The sequence below is a fragment of the Molossus molossus genome, unplaced genomic scaffold (assembly GCF_014108415.1).
Source record: "Molossus molossus isolate mMolMol1 unplaced genomic scaffold, mMolMol1.p scaffold_m16_p_8, whole genome shotgun sequence".
NCBI classification, from domain to species: Eukaryota; Metazoa; Chordata; class Mammalia; order Chiroptera; family Molossidae; genus Molossus; species Molossus molossus.
The window spans coordinates 98,566,941-98,585,520 of NW_023425402.1; the positions used below are offsets into that span (position 1 = coordinate 98,566,941).

The window sequence follows — 18,580 nt, forward strand, 5'->3', positions numbered from 1 at the left end:
TGGTGATGATTTATAAATACAAAGTAATAACATGTAGGTTCTTGAATAGTGGTTCAATGCAAATACCACAAATGAAACTGCAGTACATTCTTTACCCAGACCTTATTATGATTCAAATACTTGTGTATAACTGGAAATTTAATTTTATCAAGGGATGCATATTTGTATAACATACACTTATATATGCTCTATATGCACATTGTATACACTGCTTCTATATATAGACACAATGATGTGTCTGGGTGTAGGTTTTTTTTGTTTTTTATTTTTTATTTTTTTTATTTTTATCTTCACCTGAGGACATTTTTCCATTTTTTGTTCAGATAGAGTGGGAGGGCGAGAGAGGATCAGAGAGAGAGAGAGAAACATCAACGTGAAAGGGACACATCGAGCGGCTGCCACCCACATGACCAACCAGGGCTGGGGACAAACTGCAACCAAGGTACACGCTCTTAGCGGGAACCGAACCCCAGTCTCTCGGGACCACAGGCCGATGCTCTAACCGCTGAGCCAAACCGGCCAGGGCTTGTTTTGTTTTTTAATATTCTTGTTCCACCTTCATTGGACCCCTTCAGTTTAAAAATTGGTGTCTCCCTTCAGCCATGGAAATCCCATTCTGGTTCCCAGTTTCTCAGTTGTCTCTTTTAGAACTTCACTTATTCTGGACCAACTTTTTATTTATCATGCATTGTCATATCCTCAGTATAGTCTACCTCCTTGTCTTTCCATTCTACAATTAATTTTTGTTCCAACCTATATATGAAATTCATTTCAGCAGTGATGTCTTTTAATTTCTAATACCTAGTTCTCTGGCTCTCTTTTCATACTGGATTATTGTTTTATGGGTGCATTATTGTCTCCAATCTGTTCATGATGTTTATTAGAATTTAAGTTCTCTGCTCTATTCTGAATTATCTCCACTTAATCTAGGTTTAGTCTTTCTCTTTTTTTATCTAGATCTTTTCCTTATGAGATGTTCCTCCCTAGTGTTGTGGTCCTTGTCTTTTAGTTTATATTTAAGTATGAAGGCTAATTGGAAATCTTGTATCAGAAAGTGAGATAAGTTACTTGGCAGGCTGCTTTGTGTTGAATAAGTCGAGAGCCAGCTGCTACAAGAGAACACGACACCATCACCACCTAGTATTCTTTGTATATGTGGATCAGCTTGAGAACTATGTGTTTGGGCACCTTACAAATAAACTTACAGGTGCTTGCCCTTCTATGTTATGGGGAGAGATTGACTGTTCTATAAATAAACATCCAGTTAAGCTCCCGATTTCTGGCTCATTCTTCACTTCTGTCTCCTGTTGTACCTGTAATGTCCAAAGTCTGAAGCTTCTAGGTTTCTGCAGGGCAAGTTCTGCCTCTTTTGTGTTAAGTGCTTTCCTTATCTGAGACTGTGGTTTTCTTTACCCTCCTTCATTAGTCTATGCCATTTCATCTGCTTTCATTTTTCCAGAGACTGGCTGAAATATCTTGTCCATTAATTGCCTACTTTCTGTTGTATCATTGGATTTTCCCAGTTTTATTCCTCTCATTTCCGTGGGGTTTCAGGAGGCAGAAGAATATATATAAATACAGTGCTCAGTTAACTTCCTTAAATGAAAGTCCTAATTAATATAATTTATTCTTCATAGCTTGGCTTTTTTAGGGCCATATTGGTCTATATGTAAAAAACAGGAATGGAGACATTTTTTCCTTCTACTTACCCCACTGGAGTCTGTAACAAATCACCTCTCCTATGTAAGTACATATTACTAGATGTGCATGAGCTTAATTCATGTGTATGTGTGGTTTGTATGATTTTGTTTATAACAGTTTCTTCATATGCCAAAAGAAAGAAACAAAACCTAAAAAGCCAGTCTAAGGGGTTCCTTAAATCCCTGTCTAGTCATTTCCTATAACAGAGGTGGAATTTTCTAGCCTCTCCCCACAACTGCAGCCCTCATTTCTTTAAGCCTTCCTGAGTCTTTTTCCAAGTCCCCCCCCCCCCTTTTTTTAGACCCTGGAAATGTAATTGTCATGCTTTTTTTTCCCCAGTCAATACCCAACCCTTTTTCATTTAGTGAAAGCTGATCAAAGTGAAAGTGTCTTTACAAATAAACACTATAAATATATTTCGTCATTATGAGTCTTATAACATTGTTTCTTAGTGGATACTTGTATAATCTGTATTGTAAATGTTAAAATTGCAAAAACTACAACTAGAGAAAAAGAGTTGAGTTTTAGCTTAATTTTTATAGCGATTTTTAGAAGTTCACCCTGACACTCTTTTCTTTGTTTTATTATTCTCAGATTTCTATCTAGAAATCCCAGACCACAAATCAGAAGTGAACTAGATACATAAAAATTCAGGCACTCAGAAGAAAGAATTGCTAAGAAATAGAGATTATATCTTTTCTGCTATTTTCAGAGCATTTTTAGTTTATAATTAATAGACATACTTAAAAGATCCTGAATAGGCTTCAAACTAGGCTTGTCATTTCTAAGTAATATAATCATTATAACTCTAAGATTTTGTTTTCATGAGAAAGAAATATCTCTTAAATTCTAGGACAGTAGATTCATATTATTTTGTTTTAGGGCTTCAGTTTAATCATAGGAGATATCTTGCCTTAACTCCCAAAGGCAAGCTTCATCTTTAGCCATTGCAAAAACTCCTTTCTTTGTGAATTCCCTAAGATGTAATATTTTTTTCTGTTTCAGAAACATTTTTAAGAATTCACCCTTTAACTTCAAAACATCCCTGCAGCATAATACCTTCAGCAACTGCATCTTCATTTCTCCTAAATCTTTTTTAAATCAAATTTCTGCCTCTTGCTGAAGGTTTACTTTCCTATTTTGAGAAAAACATTAAGAAATACTGTATTGCCCTGGCTGGTTCAGCCCAGTGGTTAGAGTCTCGGCACGAGGACGAGTGTGTCTTGGGTTCAGTTCCGGTGAAGGGCACGTTTCTCAGTTGAGGTTCGTGCCTGGCCCTGGTCAGGGTCCTGCAGGAGACAGCCAGTCCATGTGTCTCTTTCTCTCTCTCTCTCTCTCTCTCTCTCTCTCTCTCTCTCTCTCTCTCTCTCTTTCTCCCTTCCTCCCTCCCTCCCTTCATTCCTCCCTCCCGCTCTATCTGAAAAAAAAAAAGAAAGATTGTATTGAGGATTACTAATGAAGCTATCTGTAACTAGGAGAATGTTTAACCCCTGTCCTGGAATGTATGTTCTGAAATATGAATTAGTTGGAAAATAAATTAGAATGCTCTTTTATGGGTTTCCATACAGAATGAGTTATATGCTAGCATTTTTTCCCTTTTATCAATAAGTGAGGAACCTTTTTATCATATAACATATTTTTCCCTAAAGTCTTTTTTTTTCCTTTCCTGAAATGAACATTGCTACACTGGCTTTATTTCCTTTTTATATTTACTTGGTATACAGATTTCAGTATGTCTCTAGCTGCCTTTAAGATTTTCTATGTATCTTTGTTTTTTGGCAGTTTGACTGATGTGTCTAGGTTTTGTTTTAATACTACTTGGAGATCTCTGGACTTCTTAGATCTGTGGTTTATTGTCCTTAATTAATTTGGGGAGATATTTGGCCATTATCTCCCCCAATATTTCATCTGCCTTGTTTTTCTCTTCTCCTTCATCAGTTACTTGCATTGGACTGTTTGATATTGTCCCACGCCTCTTGGATGCTTTGTTCTTTTTTCCACTTTTTTTTCTTTGTGTTCCAGTTTGGGTAATTTCCATCTTCAAACTCACTGATTCTTCTGTCTCCACTGTTCTGGTAAGCCTGTTGAAGCCTGCGTGTTGTCCACCTTTGTAAATAGATTTTTACACATATTGATCGTTGTTTTAAATTCCGTGTCAGATATTCCAGCATCTGGGTCATCTTTGAGTATGGTTCTATTGATTGCTTTCTCTCTTAATGATGAGTTGGATTTTTCTCTTGCTTTTCTATGTGTATCATAATTTTTTTTGAATGCCAGATATTGTGTGTAAAAAAGAAAAATAGAAGAGGCTGAGATAAAGTGTATTTACGTAAACCCAGTAATTAAAACACCTCTCTTTCTGTCAGATTATTAGTGTGAGGGGTTGAGTCGATTTTGTCAGGAGTGGAGCTTTGTTATTAGGTTTGGGTTTTGTTATTACCTTTAGTACACCACAGTTTTCAAATACCTCCCCCAACTGGCTGCTCTTACTTTGACCCTTTCTGTGCTGTGATAAGTTCCCATTTACTTACAGTCCTGATACAGTCAACAAATCTCCAAATGATCTGATAAAGGGCCAGATAGATAGTTAATTATGTAGGATTTTGCAAGCCATGCAATTTCTGTCACACCTATTGAACATTGCTGTCATAACCCAGTAACAACTATAAACAGTAAGTAAACAAGTGAATATGGCTGTATTCCATGTAATGGGACACATTTGGCCATAGTTTGCTGGCCTCTTGCTTAGAGCCTTGTTCTTGTACCACCCCCAAACCCCTACCTCTGTAATACAAGCCTCTAGCAGGGCAGGGAGTTTAGCCTATTTTGTTCATTGATTTCCCAAGTGCCTACAACAGTGTTTGACACATAGTAGGCTCTCAATATATTAAAGAATGGATTAGAGGATTATGTTTTAAGTGTGTATGTGAACAACATATAGCTGCAAAAATCCAGTCTGCATCTTAACAGATACATTTAATTAGATTGCAGTTATTGTGAATATTGATATATTTGGAATTATTCCTGTCATTTTTTGTTTTTTAATTCTTTCCCCCTTTTTTCCTGCCATCTAAGTTTAATCAAATCTTAATTGATTTTTCTTGGTTTGTCTTTTAATTTAGAGACTGCATTCTGTTTAGCATCCTATAAATTAGTGTTGCTTCCTAAATCCTTAACATGTATATTTGGTTTAGCAACATTTGGGAGTATTCGTCCTAAACACTTTTCAAGACCTTAGAATGCTTCTCCTTTGATGTTTATATTTCCAATTTCCTTGTTACTTTTTTTCTAATATTTTAGTATTGCTTTGTTTTAAACAATCTACCCCACTCACTGCCATGGTCATTTTTCTTTGTTTTATAGTTAGAACTTTTTAAGACTTACTCATCTTATTTCTTCCTTTTGTATTAATTTCCTTCTTATCAAAAACATCTTTAGTAGTACTTTCAGCAGTAGTCTGTGGTTGTTCAACTCCCCCAAACTTTATCTGGAAATGTCTTTAACCATCTACATGCCAATAATTTAGTTAGGTGAATAAACTACTCTCCTATCTTCTGGAATTTATTATTTCTTTTTTTCTTCAATTTTGGAAAATTTTCAGCAAGAATCTCTTCCAGTTTTGTCTTTCCTCTTTCTATTGTCTTTTTCTGGAACTCCTTTGTAGATTTATATGAGATCTTTTATCACCGCTTTCGTGTTTTTTATCATTGTATTTCTGTATGCTCTGGGTAACAACCTTAGATCTATCTTTCAGCTCACTAACTGTGTTTTTTTACTCTTATCTAATCTACTTTTTAATCTATTTATTTGACTTTTTTCATTTCAATGACTGTTTTTCATTTTAGGAGGTTGTTTATGGTACTTTTCCAAATCTATCTGTTGTATTATTCACGGTGTCATATTCTTGATTTTATTTTTGTTTCTTCTGTTATTACTATAATCATCTTAAAGAGACTTTTCCATATCTTCTTTCAGACTATTATATAATTTTTAAGCTTGAAGGCTCTTTTTGGGCCATTGATTCTCGTGATAGAGCATATTCATGTTTAGTTATACTTTTTCTATTGAGACCTTCTCTTCATTGAGTATTTTTCCTCTATGGATGCCATTGTAGTTAGTTCCCTGGTGATGGAAGTGGGTTGCCAAAACAGTTTGCATTTGCTTCTCCCAGGCACCCCAAGGAAATCACCAGCCTGGGGCTAATTGTTACAATAATTTCTAACACTGAGATCTCTGTCTGCCCTATATTATAAATTGTGACCACTTAAGTGTGGTATAATTTGGATTTCAGTTTCTTAGGAAATTCATTCTCACCCCCCTCTCTGTATATAATATTGAATGACATCACAAATATATATCTTATTTTCTGATTTTAGCATAATCCATTATTTAGTTATTAGAACCACTAAGTAAATGTGTTGTTATTTTTTTACATATTTAGCAAAAAAAACCCAAAAAACAGTTTTTGGGAAGAAAGTCTTCAACATTTTAAGAAAAGCAACTTTTAAATAAAATAATTATTAATTTGAACAAATTTCTAATTAATGCCACTTGAGACATGTTGCTGGGTGGTTGGACTTTAGAAATGAAGGAAAGTATATTACTCCCAGTGTGCCTTTGCCTTCATTCCACTTCCTGCCTCCATCTTTTCTTCTCTTGTTGCCCTACTCAAAACATAAAAAACCCACATCCTCATCTTCTTTTAGAACAATAAATAAACCTAATGCAGAATTTTTATATTTTTGGTAATAGATAAAACTCTACAGTTCAAATAAAACAAACCAAATTAATACAAGCTTGACAAAACAACCTTGGATAAGTATGGATGTGCAAAGATACTGGCAAGTTTTCGACTTGGAATATGTGTACCTTCAAAAACGCCTCCCTGTGTTACAGAATATATATTAAAATGGCAGAGAAGGTACCAGGATTTTAGTGTTTATCAGAATTAGCCATCATTTTTTTAAAACTGTAGAAACATAATGCCCTCATATTTGTTTCTTCCAATAAATAAAAAAAGGAAAATTACACAGAGAACATCTGTGAATTATATTAGTGTCAGATTTTTGTTGGGCAAAATTATCAACTGTTTAAAGTTGATTTTGAAGTACTTGAACCTAACATCCTTCCCCAACTCTAATTCTGGCTCTAGAATATACTACTGGATTAAATGGCCTGAATGTACATAAATATGCCGTAGCCTTTCCCTTATTTTTAGATTCATAGAAGTTTGAGTTTCATTGAAAGAAGACTGTTCAGCATTAATCTAATCTGTTTAATCTGCTTGACTTTTTATTTTAATTACTATTTTTCATTTTTAAAGGTTATTTATTGTACTTTTCCAAATCTGCCAATTTTCTTATGGTAGAATCATCCCCAGCTACCTTTTTATAGAAGTAGAGTCAGATATTTTCACTTTCAGTTCAGTATCCTAAAAAATGAGCATCACATTGTCCAGGGATGACTCACAAGAACATATATCAATTTTTATGGCTTAATAGGTTTCCCATGCAGTTCATTCATGCTACTTACATTCTTTTTAAAAATATCTTAGGAAAAGATTTTCACAAAATGTATTTGGAATATAAGAAAATATATGTTTGATTTCTCTCAATGTTATAGTTTTTACTCTGCAATTTCAGCAATTTGATTTTAATCCACATGAATGTTAACATTAATCTGTTTTGTTTATTGCATATATCAAAGTCAGTTAAACCTAATTACATTCCCTTTTAAAGTATCCATAAAATGTTTCTATTAGAATATCTTATGGATAGTCCAAACATATCAGACCTTTTGGAGTAAAATAAGTTACTCTTTCAGAAGGTCAGACGTGAATTAAATAGTAGTAAGTTAATTGACTAGATTAGAACCTTTATAGAAGTAGTAGCCTAAAAAAAAAAATGACTGACATTTTTCCACTTAAATACTTAAGATAATTTTCAAGTTATAAAGTTCCGAAGTATCTCCTGGCTGGTGTGACTCAGTGGTTGAGCACCAAGAAGTGGCTGGTTTGATTCCCAGTCAGGGCACAGTCCCAGGTTGTGGGCCAAATCCCCAGTAGGGGCATGCAGGAAGCGGCCAATCGATGTTCTCTCTCATCAATGTTTCTCTCCCTCTCCTTTCTTCTCTCTCTGAAATCAATAAAGAACAAAAAAAAATTTTTTTTTAAGTTTTGAAATAGCAAAAGTTTAAATTCACAATACAGTGATACCTCGGTTCTCGAACGCCTTGACTTTCGACCAAATCGGTATTCGACCAGGAGATTCGAGAAACTTTTGTCTTGGAATCCGAACAAATATTTGGAACTCGAACTTCCGAGATGAGCCGAGTTGAGCCGAATGGCGTTCATTCGGCCCAGCGCGCCTTGCTTGCGTTATCAGTGTGAGTGCAGAGAGAGAGTCACGCTTTGTGGAGAGAGTCACGCTTTACACTGAATTTAACCCTTAGACATACTGTACACTTTTATTTCTTGTTGAGACTTATGTTTTTCTACATATTATATACAAATTAGGCCAGTAAATAGGCATTTTCTGGGGCTTGGAACGAATTAATCCAGTTTCCATTATTTCCTATTGGGTTTCATTGCTTCGGTTCTCGAACAATTTGGTTCTCGACCGTCCTCCTGGAACGAATTATGTTCGAGAACCGAGGTATCACTGTATTGGCATTCTTGACAAACTCTTGTCACAGAAATAGTCACTTGTTTTGTTTTTCCAAGGCCGCTTAAAGGTTAATTGACTAAAGCGGGTAAGACTTCATGTTTACTAATATATATTGCAGCTCTATTGGTACACCAGAAGGCCAGAATGGAACGACTTCAAAGAGAACTTGAGATTCAAAAGAAAAAGCTGGATAAACTAAAATCTGAGGTTAATGAAATGGAAAATAATCTAACTCGAAGGCGCCTGAAAAGATCGAATTCCATATCCCAAATACCTTCAGTAAGTCTTTCTATAACTATTATGACCTCTATGCTTAAACATGTGAATGGGTAATCTGTCATAAGTATAAAAGCTTGATCTAGTTTTAAAAGCTCTTAATTCATACTTGTTTTTCTGTTCTTCCCTTCTCCTGCCAAACTCTACTTTTTCTTAACTAATGACACGAGAATTCAATGTAGATCCTTCTCACATGGAATTATCTTTCAGCTGGAAGAAATGCAGCAGTTGAGAAGTTGTAATAGACAACTCCAGATTGACATTGACTGCTTAACCAAAGAAATTGATCTTTTTCAAGCCCGAGGTAAAGTTCAGTACATACTCAGCAGAAATTCATTGTATAAATATACCAACTCTTCCTGTGACTGAAATAGATTTATCAATCAAATTCTTACTGTCTCAGATTTGACTTTGGATCCAGATAGTGCTAAAGAACTATTGGGTTTTCATTTTCTCTTTCCCTACCCCACTCCCCCCAAATATATACATATATATATATATATATATATATATATATATATATGGTAAGGACTAATTTGCTACATTTTATATCCTTCAAATCTGCTTTAGTCATGTGTTAAGGGAAGACAAGGATTAGTATCTCTGGCTGCATTGTCAAATGTATTGCTATTATGTATTAGTAGAATGTGTTACAATAATATTTATTAAGATTAAAATATATGTGCTCATATACCTTTTTTGTATTTTCTTTTACCTTTCAAGAATTATGCTTTGCAAAACATAATTAAAAAGGCACCCTCACCCTAATGGCACTATCTTCATTGACAAAATAGAGAAGAGAATAAAAATATGACTTACACGTTTTTAGAACAATGATAGTTTATTATGCTTGAGATATTATTGACAAGTAATTGTTGCTTATTGTAGTAAAAAATGTTTACAAATTCAATTTCATAACAATTAAAAGGAAATTTTATAACAAACCTGATTCTGAAGTTGGGGAGATAATAGAAATATATAAAATGGAAAAGATAGGAAAGGAAAGGAAGCCAACAAAAAAATAAGTCCTTAATCACACTTTTGAGTGTGTGCCAGAATCCATTAAACTGAAAGATGATTCATTTTCTTTTCTTTTAAAACATTAGTAAGCTGTTTATCTTGAAACATTCATAGAAAATGCCATAATTTAACTTTGGAGAGAAAAAGAAACTTAGGGCTGGTCTAGAAACTATCATTTTGAACTTGTTTCTTTTGTTTAAAATCTGAACCTTTGTATTACATCAGTGCAAGGTTTTTATACTTACTTGAGGCCAAGCTGTTTAGTTGCTTAAGACCATGTTTGGTCATTTAAAATTATTTTAAACTGTTAAATTTTTTAGTTATTTTAATTTGTCCCATAGAACAAAGATCTGGTTCTAATTATATTACTGTCTTACTAGCATCAAATTGACTTCTTTCCCAATTAACCACTTAGACCTCTCTCATGAGTACTATATTATACCTACCTCAGCTGTTTTGAAATCCTTACATATGATTTGATATGAGAGGTACAAAATAAATAAAAAGCATTTCTGTGATTATTTTTTAGAAATAAAATATTTGCTTTTTAAAAAATAAAGTTTTTCAGCTATAAATATTGAAATATTTACTTTTTATATATTTCAGGACCACATTTTAATCCCAGCGCTATTCATAACTTTTATGACAATATTGGATTTGTAGGTCCTGTGCCACCAAAACCCAAAGGTTAGTGTCTCTATTAAGTTTGAAAACTGTTACATTTTGAAAAGCAGGATTTTAGAAATTTTTATTTTTAACAACCTTTCTTTCTAGAAGTGCTTCAAACAGGGCTTCTTGCATGGATTCATTAGGAACATATTTGTTGATTTTTATTTACATGCTGGGGTTGGGGAGGATGTAAAAGTGTAATGTATTTAGCTCTTAAAAAGTAGTATACATCCTTAGGATTCATTATACACCTCCAAAATATCAAGTCTTGGCCCCAAAAAATTCATCAGGTGCAAAAATTTGTATTCTTTAGAATGTTTGAAAAATTGTAAGGAAGATACCATAGGGAAGTTTATTTTTTATTAGTAGCCTGTTTTATTTCATTTATGCATAATTCTGTATAATCAAATACTATAAATTTCAGATGAGTGATTTTTGAAAACTATTACCTGCTATCATTTTACATCTTTGATATTCATTGAGTATATGTCCTCCAAACTAGGAAATGTCAAAATATGTGTGTGTGATTTTTACTCCAGGCATTAATTTAAGTATCATTTAATCAGGCTTCGCTAATCTTGATTTTTTCTTTTTTTTTTACTTAAATGTTTCTAAACATAGGTAGAATGTAATGAACTATTACTACAGAGGAGCAAAGGTGACAGGTGAGATTAGGGCATTTGGCACAGTAAGCAGGTATTCAGACACTGGATGCTACTTGCTGTTCACTGAATAAAGGAATAAAGAAAATGGTGGCTGGTGTGGCTCTGTTGTTGGGTGTCATTCCGTGTATCAAAGGGTCGCTGGCTCAATTCCTGTTCAGGGCACATTCCCAAGTTGTGGGCTTGATCCCTGGCAGGAGGCAGCCAATTGATGTTTCTCACATCGATGCTTCTCCCCCCTTCCCCTCTCTTTAAAAATCAATAAACTGGCCCTGGCCGGTTTGGCTCAGCGGTTAGAGCATCGGCCTGCGGTCCTGAGAGACCCGGGTTCGGTTCCCGCTAAGGGCACGTACCTCGGTTGCAGTTTGTCCCCGGCCCTGGTCGGTTGTGCGGGTGGCAGCCACTCGATGTGTCCCTTTCACATCGATGTTTCTCTCTCTCTCTCTGTTCCTCTCTCCCCCCCCCCCCCACTCTACCTGAACAAAAAATGGAAAAATGTCCTCGGGTGAGGATTAAAAAAAAAAAAAAAAAAATCAATAAACTGTTCTTTTTTTTTTTGTGGTACGTACCCCTAGCGGGAACCGAACCCAGGCCTCTCTGGTCCACAGGCCAACACTCAACTGCTGAGCCAAACAGGCCAGGGCAATAAACTGTTCTTTTAAAATAAAATAAAATAAAATAAAATAAAATAAATAAAATAAAATAAAATAAAATAAAATAAAAAAATAAAATAAAATAAAATAAAATAAAATAAAATAAAATAAAATAAAATAAAATAAAATAAAATAAAAATGGTGGCATAGCCTAGTTCCTTAAAATAAGCAAAGTAGGTATTTCAGATTCTGAATGAGTTGCCTCTATTTATAATATTTTCACTCTTTCAGAAACCAGAATTTTTTAATAAAAAGTTTCTGTTTTGCTTCAACATAATCTAGTACTTGTGTATTGAGCGTAGGAGAGAGGTGGAATATAGATAAAATAAGATTGGTTTTGATAATTATTGAAGCAGGACAAGTACATGAGAGTTTACTGTTCTCTCTATTTTTGTATATATGTTTGAAATTTTCCATGGTAAAAAGTTTTAAAAATTCATTATTAAAAGCTTTTTCACGAAATACAGAAGCTTGTGTGCTGGATATATATATATGTTTTTTGTATTTATTTTAGAGAGAGAAGAAGGGAGAGAGAGCCTCCCTTGTCAGACCCTTGATTTTTCAAATATTTTCAGGATACGCATCCATGTGGCAAAAATTGTGAGGGTGCCTAAAAACTATGACCAATGCCTGAAGTTGGGAATTTTGCAATGAAGTCCTCTTGACTAATCAGTAAACAAGTTACTGCTAAAGGGGCATGGAATACCAAACATCACTTAGTTATTTCATATTTGTTATACAAATCTCCTGTATTTTCATCTAATAAATACAATAATGTGTCTTTTTAAATAGCAGAAAATATATCATTTAATTACTGTCACGGTGACTGAATAATAGTAGGTGGAGTTTGAAAATTAATACACATAGTTTTAATAGTTTAAATCATTGTTATAAACCTTAACAGGAAAGATCTAATTGCATACTCCTTTTACTTTAAACTTCCCAAATATAATTATAGGAACACTATTCTAAATTTATAACAGGATCACTCCAAAAAAGTTCCATAAATGTAATTTCATTTTAACCACAACTTTGGAGGAATATAATTTCTCATATTTAAGATATCTCTGTTGTTTGTTCCAACACTCTAGAACATTTACCTCTCAAAGCTGCAGTGACTTTATACTTACCAATAAGAAAGATTAGACCTAGAGGATATGTGATTTATCTAAGATCACAGAGCAAATAAATCAGGAGTTAGTAGCTGAGCCAGAGAACCCTGTTCTCACAACCCTCAATCTAGTGCTCTTTCTACTGTTTCTTAATAAATTTGAGTTAAAAATAAAATACAGTAAAAATTTTACCCTGATTAACTTCTCCAGGGTCTCTTGATAAATAGTTAAATAAGATTATAGAGATTAGTTCATCTTTCTATTTTATTTGTGTTCAAGGCTTACATTTTCAGCAGATAGAGAACATTTAACAAAAAAAATTTTATTCCTGGTAGGAAACAAATATAAATACTAAGTAAGAAGTGAAACTCTAACTTAAATGAGATATAAATTCACTGTAAGTATTGCATTGCAGAAGGACACCTTTCCACAGTCTTAGGTGACATTATGAGAATCTTTGCTGTTGGTTACCATATGAATTGATTTCCCTTTCTCCTGCAATAAACTGGGGGAAATGATGCTGTTTTCCCCTTTAAGAAGATACTGAGGTGACTACATCATGTAGCTGTTCCCCAGCAGAGAGGTAACAGCTTGATGGAGATTGGTGAGGACCAAGGGTGTGTGTCAGTCTCAGTTAGATGCTTCATCTGGTTAACAACTGGCCTCGTGCTGTGCAGTACACATAGTGTTTAAGATTGCTAGTAGTTTATGAATTTGTGATTTTTGCTTCTAAAATAATTATTTTGCTTTCTTATAGATCAAAGGTCCACCATCAAAACACCAAAGACTCAAGATACAGAAGATGACGAGGGGGCTCAGTGGAATTGTACTGCCTGTACTTTTTTGAACCATCCTGCCTTAATCCGCTGTGAACAGTGTGAGATGCCAAGGCATTTCTGAGCCAAAAGGCCTTATATCTTCTCCAAAACCACATCTGAAGTTCAAGAAACTGTCATCAGGGGAAAAGTTTCACTGCTACATAGGATTTTGTCAAATTGAAGGTGTGACAAGATGGTGTTGTGCTAATGTTAAATGTCAGCCCACGGAGCTAATAATACCTCAGTCTAATGTCATGGGCAGTTGAAATTCATCACATGAAAGGTAATCTGCTGAAAGACTTGGTTGCCCGCTGCCTAACCATGTACAGTGTTACCAGTAGCCCATTATGGATAATTCTCAATATGTTAATGCCTAGGTGTTCCCAGTACCTTTTTCCCCTCATGTCACTACTGAATTTTGACAAGAGGAAGGAATAAAATGATGGCTTTTTTTTTTTAAGCTTTCAGTGAAACACTACAAACATGAAGAAAAGGAACAAGGTTTAACTATTTAAAAACTGTTTGCTGCCGCATAGTGCCCACGGATAGGGGAAGAACTTCACAAATCTGTGGTACTCTTGGCCTTGTCTTTGTCTTCCCTGAAAACGTCTCCACTCTGAAGCCAGCATCTAGGGTCTGAAGATGAAAAGGAAAGCAGCGTGCATTGTGTACAAACATGCAGTGAGATAGCCCAAGGCTTTTCCTGCTGTACAGATCTCTCAAGTCTGCTTTAAGTGATTTCTTTTCTCCTTTAGTATTTTCTTATATTTCTATATGTATAGTGTAATAGTCTTTTGTTAACTAATTTTCTTTTTCCTTTTAGTGATTAAGCACGATCATGTCCCTTTTTAAGCCTTACCCAAAAGAAGCAGTGCCTTAAAATAAAAAAGCATTAATGAAATGAAACTATGCACAAAATAACTTTCCTCTACTTATTCTGTGCTTTGCCCTCATAAGTGCCGATATCTGTGAAGACATACAGATGCTGCACAGTGGATGCAGAAAATGTTACAAGACCTCTGTCTATAGGTCACACCATAGACTGACTTTAGTGGTGGGTGACACAACACAGTGTTTTATCTTCCACATGGAAGCTTAAAACAAAAGATTTTTTAACCCACTGACAGAGCAACAAAGTTAAACTTGCTTCATCTGCCTGGTGTCCCACAGAACTTCCATGAGAGATTACAATTGGGAAAGTACAGTTTCAGAACCAGCAACAGCAGCAGTACCTACAGCCTTTTTTTTTTGTTTTGTTTTGTTTGTTTTTTTTTGTTTTGAGAGAGAGAGAGAGAAGTTTAAATGATTTACTGTTGGGGCAATTCGTTTATAAACCTGACTTGGTGGCAGTATCATGTGTATTTATAAAACAAGGCTAGCCATATTTAGGACAACTGAAGAAAAGCTGGAAAAAAAAAAAAAAAACAAGCAAACTTGAACACTGAAGCAACCTCAAGCATCTCTTTATTTTCATGATATATTTTTATAAGGAAAATAAATATTCAGATGATCAGGAATGTATATAACTAAATAAAATCAAGAAAAATAACAGTATGCATTTAAAAAGACAGAATTATGAAATTATATACCAGTGCTTAGAATGGGGCTAACAGAAGTGCTGAAATGTAGCAAAAGATAGGAGATGATGTAGACTGTCACCCACTGTAAATGTTTGCAAATGAATATTTTTTAAATAAACAATTATTACAGGTGATCTATATGAATGTCAAAGCTTTGACTTCCAGGCTTTGCATTGTGTATATGGGAAGAAATATGACAATCCTAGTTAATTAGACAGTAGACCCAAAGCCCTTACATTTGATGCATTTTGCTTTAAAAATAGGCCTTGTTTTTCAGCTTCATCTGCAGTTCTATGTGAAGATTGATAAATCAGTTTTTACTTGTTTTATTAATAAAATGTAATTTGGATATCTTGAGTTGATGGTTTTGTGATTTAGCTGGGTAAACTATCTTTGTAACAGATAAGTTATTTATAAAAATTAAAAAACTTATATTCTAATGTGGATTTTGTGACTTGTTTTTAAAGTTTGTGGGACAGGAGATAATTTATAGTTAATTGAAACCAGAGAAAAACTCATTCTCTAGAGTCTTCTCATGACTTCATGGCATATTCAACTGTACTTCTTGGATTATTTTTATTAATTTCCCCAGGCTTTTTTAATGATGAAAGAAAAACCATGTTTCAGCTGAGCAAGAAAAATGAATATAGCTTCTTTTTTCATAGTTTGTTAGAGCTTTGCCTTTTCTTTCTTTTTGGGTTTGTTTTTAGTTTATCCCATTGTTCAAAATATGATTCCTTGGGTCATTTAGCCTAAGTAGTCATTTAGTTAATATTTGCTCTCACATAATATGTAGGTGCTGAGGGTGGTTGTGCTTCTCTTGAAGGGAACCTTTATATTAAAAGTTTTCACCAAGTTATGACTCAGTTTTTCTGAGCAAGAAAGAGGACAGGAGCACTTCTACTGATTCTTCATGACATAACTGTAGAAAACCTTGCCTTATCTTGATTGGACTTTTAAACCTAATGGTACAGAAATATTCTTTACCAGAGAATTTGAGGTCTGGACATGTTGGAGGTCTTGGGACCACCCTCCCGGAATTACTGCACTAAGATCCAGTTGCAGGTACTAAAAGCTTCAAATGGGAGATGGACTTCTGTTTCTCATCACTATCTTTGGGTGCTGACATTCTCTGTATTTTAAGGGAAGGTGGATAGTTAGCAAGCAGTACATGTAAACTGGGCTTCTTGGGAAAACTTATATTAACAAAATGTTGACCAGTATCTACTGTAATAACTAATACATTATACAGAGATAATGTTACATTGCAAATTTTTATGGGGAAAATGAAAATTTATCGTTCTTTTAACATTTTTATTTTTTTAAAGAACCTGGATCAATCTACAGTCTTATACAGAAAACTATAGGTAATACAAACTATATTAGCTATTAACTTTTTTTTAATCCTCACCCAAAGATGTTTATTGATTTTAGAGAGAGGAAGGGAGCGAGGGAGAAAAAAAATCATTGATGTAAGAAACATTGATCAGTTGCCTCCCATACACACAATGGGGATCGAACCTGCAACCTAGGTATGTGCTTTGACCAGGAATCAAACCCGCAACTTTGGGTGTATGGAACAACTATTCAACTTAGCCGCCCGGCCAGGGCTTAGCTATTAATTTTAAGCATATATATATATATATATTTTTTTTTTTTAATCCTCACCCTAGGACATTTTTTCCATTTTTTTTGTTCAGATAGAGTGGGAGGGAGGGAGGGAGGGAGGGAGAGAGAGAGAAAAACATTGACGTGAAAGGAACACATCAAGTGGTTGCTATCCGCATGACCCAACCAGGGCCGGGGATAAACTGCAACCGAGGTACGAGGCCCTTAGTGGGAACTGAACCTCGGTCTCTGGACCGCAGGCCAACGCTCTAACCACGGAGCAAAACCGGTCAGCGCTAAACTTACATTTTAATCAAAGCATTTATAGATAGCAAAGTTAGCTGACTTTTCAGGTTTAAGAAGTGAATGGTATAAGATACAGTCCATGAGTAATTGAAGTTGGCTATATTGCTTTAGAAAATATCAAATCTGTAGTGGCACCAAAGGCCATTCCAGATTTAATATCTGCCTGCTGGGTATTAGCATAGTTTTCCATATAATATTACAAAATACTTCTATTTTTCTGTGACAAGTGAACATATTTTTGGCTCTAGTTTTCAGAGGCTACAATTATATCCATTTTACTTGGAGATGAAATGGCTCGGGGCTGCATTTCAATTTTTATTGCTTTCATCTGAAAATATAATTAGGCAACAGAGACTTTTTCTAAAGAAAACACAATTTTGTAGCTTTATATTTGTCAAGTTGGGTTTTTCCCTCTATGTAGCAAGTTATTTGGATTTTCTTTTTTTTAAAGGGAGTGTAATCATATAAAAATGCTTGGTAATGCACTGTATTTGTAACTAAATTTTCTATATTGGTTCAAAAATAGAATTGCCACATTATGGTATAGTTTACTGATTTACCTAGTTTCTTGGAAAGGTTATGAAAGCAATTGCATTTTAACACTGTGATACATCATTGTTCTCCAGATAGACCTCACAACTGCCCTGGCTGGTATGCTCAGTGGTTAGAGCATCGGCCCTCAAACCAGAGTGTCTTGGGTTCGATTCTGGTCAAGGGCACATAACCTCGGTTTCTGTTCGGTCCCCGGCCCTGCAGGAAACAACCAGTCAGTGTGTCTTTTTCGCATCAATGTTTCTCGCTTCTCCCTCCCACTCTGTCTGAAAATAGATGGAAAAATATCCTCGGGTGAGGATTTTTTTAAAAAAGGAGAAATAGGATTCAATTCTGGCATCACCCTAGATTTACTCTATTACTGTGGGATATGTCCTTGTTTTTTATTTTTCTGCCTGTGAAGGAAAGATAATTATATTAGTGTTAAACCCACCTTACAAGGTGTTGGGGGACTAATGTGGAACTACCTGAGCCAACCCCTTCTCTCACCAGGAACTGGATTATCCTAAAACAGTAGGTCATGTTCTTGCATGAATGAGTTTCACGGTGTTTTCTCCATAGTATCAATGAACAAAAAAAGTAAGTTTGCTATTTATTTCTCTGAATTGGTCTAGGGATGTCTCAGTGGATCAGAATTTAATATTTCAGTTATTGTGATTGAATTCTTTACCTTATCGAAAGGTTGGTTGTTTTGCAAATATAAAATGCTGACCTAAAGATAAAATGCGTTCATATTTCTGTTACATGTCCAGCTATCTAAAGAATGTACATTTTATGATGGAGCATAACAAATTATTTCTCCAGGAAAATAAACAGTTTCTTCAAAGGACTTACTCCAATGTTTGCACAACTGCATATTGCCTCAAGCTCTTTCTTACACCTCGGCACACTGCAGCTAGAATAAAGAGAACACCAAGTAAGGCCACACGCTCATGCTCAGAAATCTAAGACTCTGTGG

The 18,580-nt window shown here is 34.7% G+C and overlaps 1 protein-coding gene across 26 annotated transcripts in view; it reads left to right on the forward strand.

Annotated features, from left to right (window-relative positions):
* TAB2 (TGF-beta activated kinase 1 (MAP3K7) binding protein 2) overlaps positions 1–15,015 on the forward strand; it is an 81,415-nt gene extending 66,400 nt beyond the window's left edge. For all 26 annotated transcript variants that reach the window (XM_036247801.1, XM_036247810.1, XM_036247805.1 and 23 more), the window contains 4 exons: positions 8,485–8,645; positions 8,853–8,946; positions 10,269–10,349; positions 13,516–15,015. In XM_036247801.1, the coding sequence (XP_036103694.1) occupies positions 8,485–8,645; positions 8,853–8,946; positions 10,269–10,349; positions 13,516–13,658 (479 nt within the window). In that variant the 3' untranslated portion in view covers positions 13,659–15,015. The remainder of the gene's footprint in view (positions 1–8,484; positions 8,646–8,852; positions 8,947–10,268; positions 10,350–13,515) is intronic.
* The last annotated feature ends 3,565 nt before the right edge of the window (positions 15,016–18,580 follow it).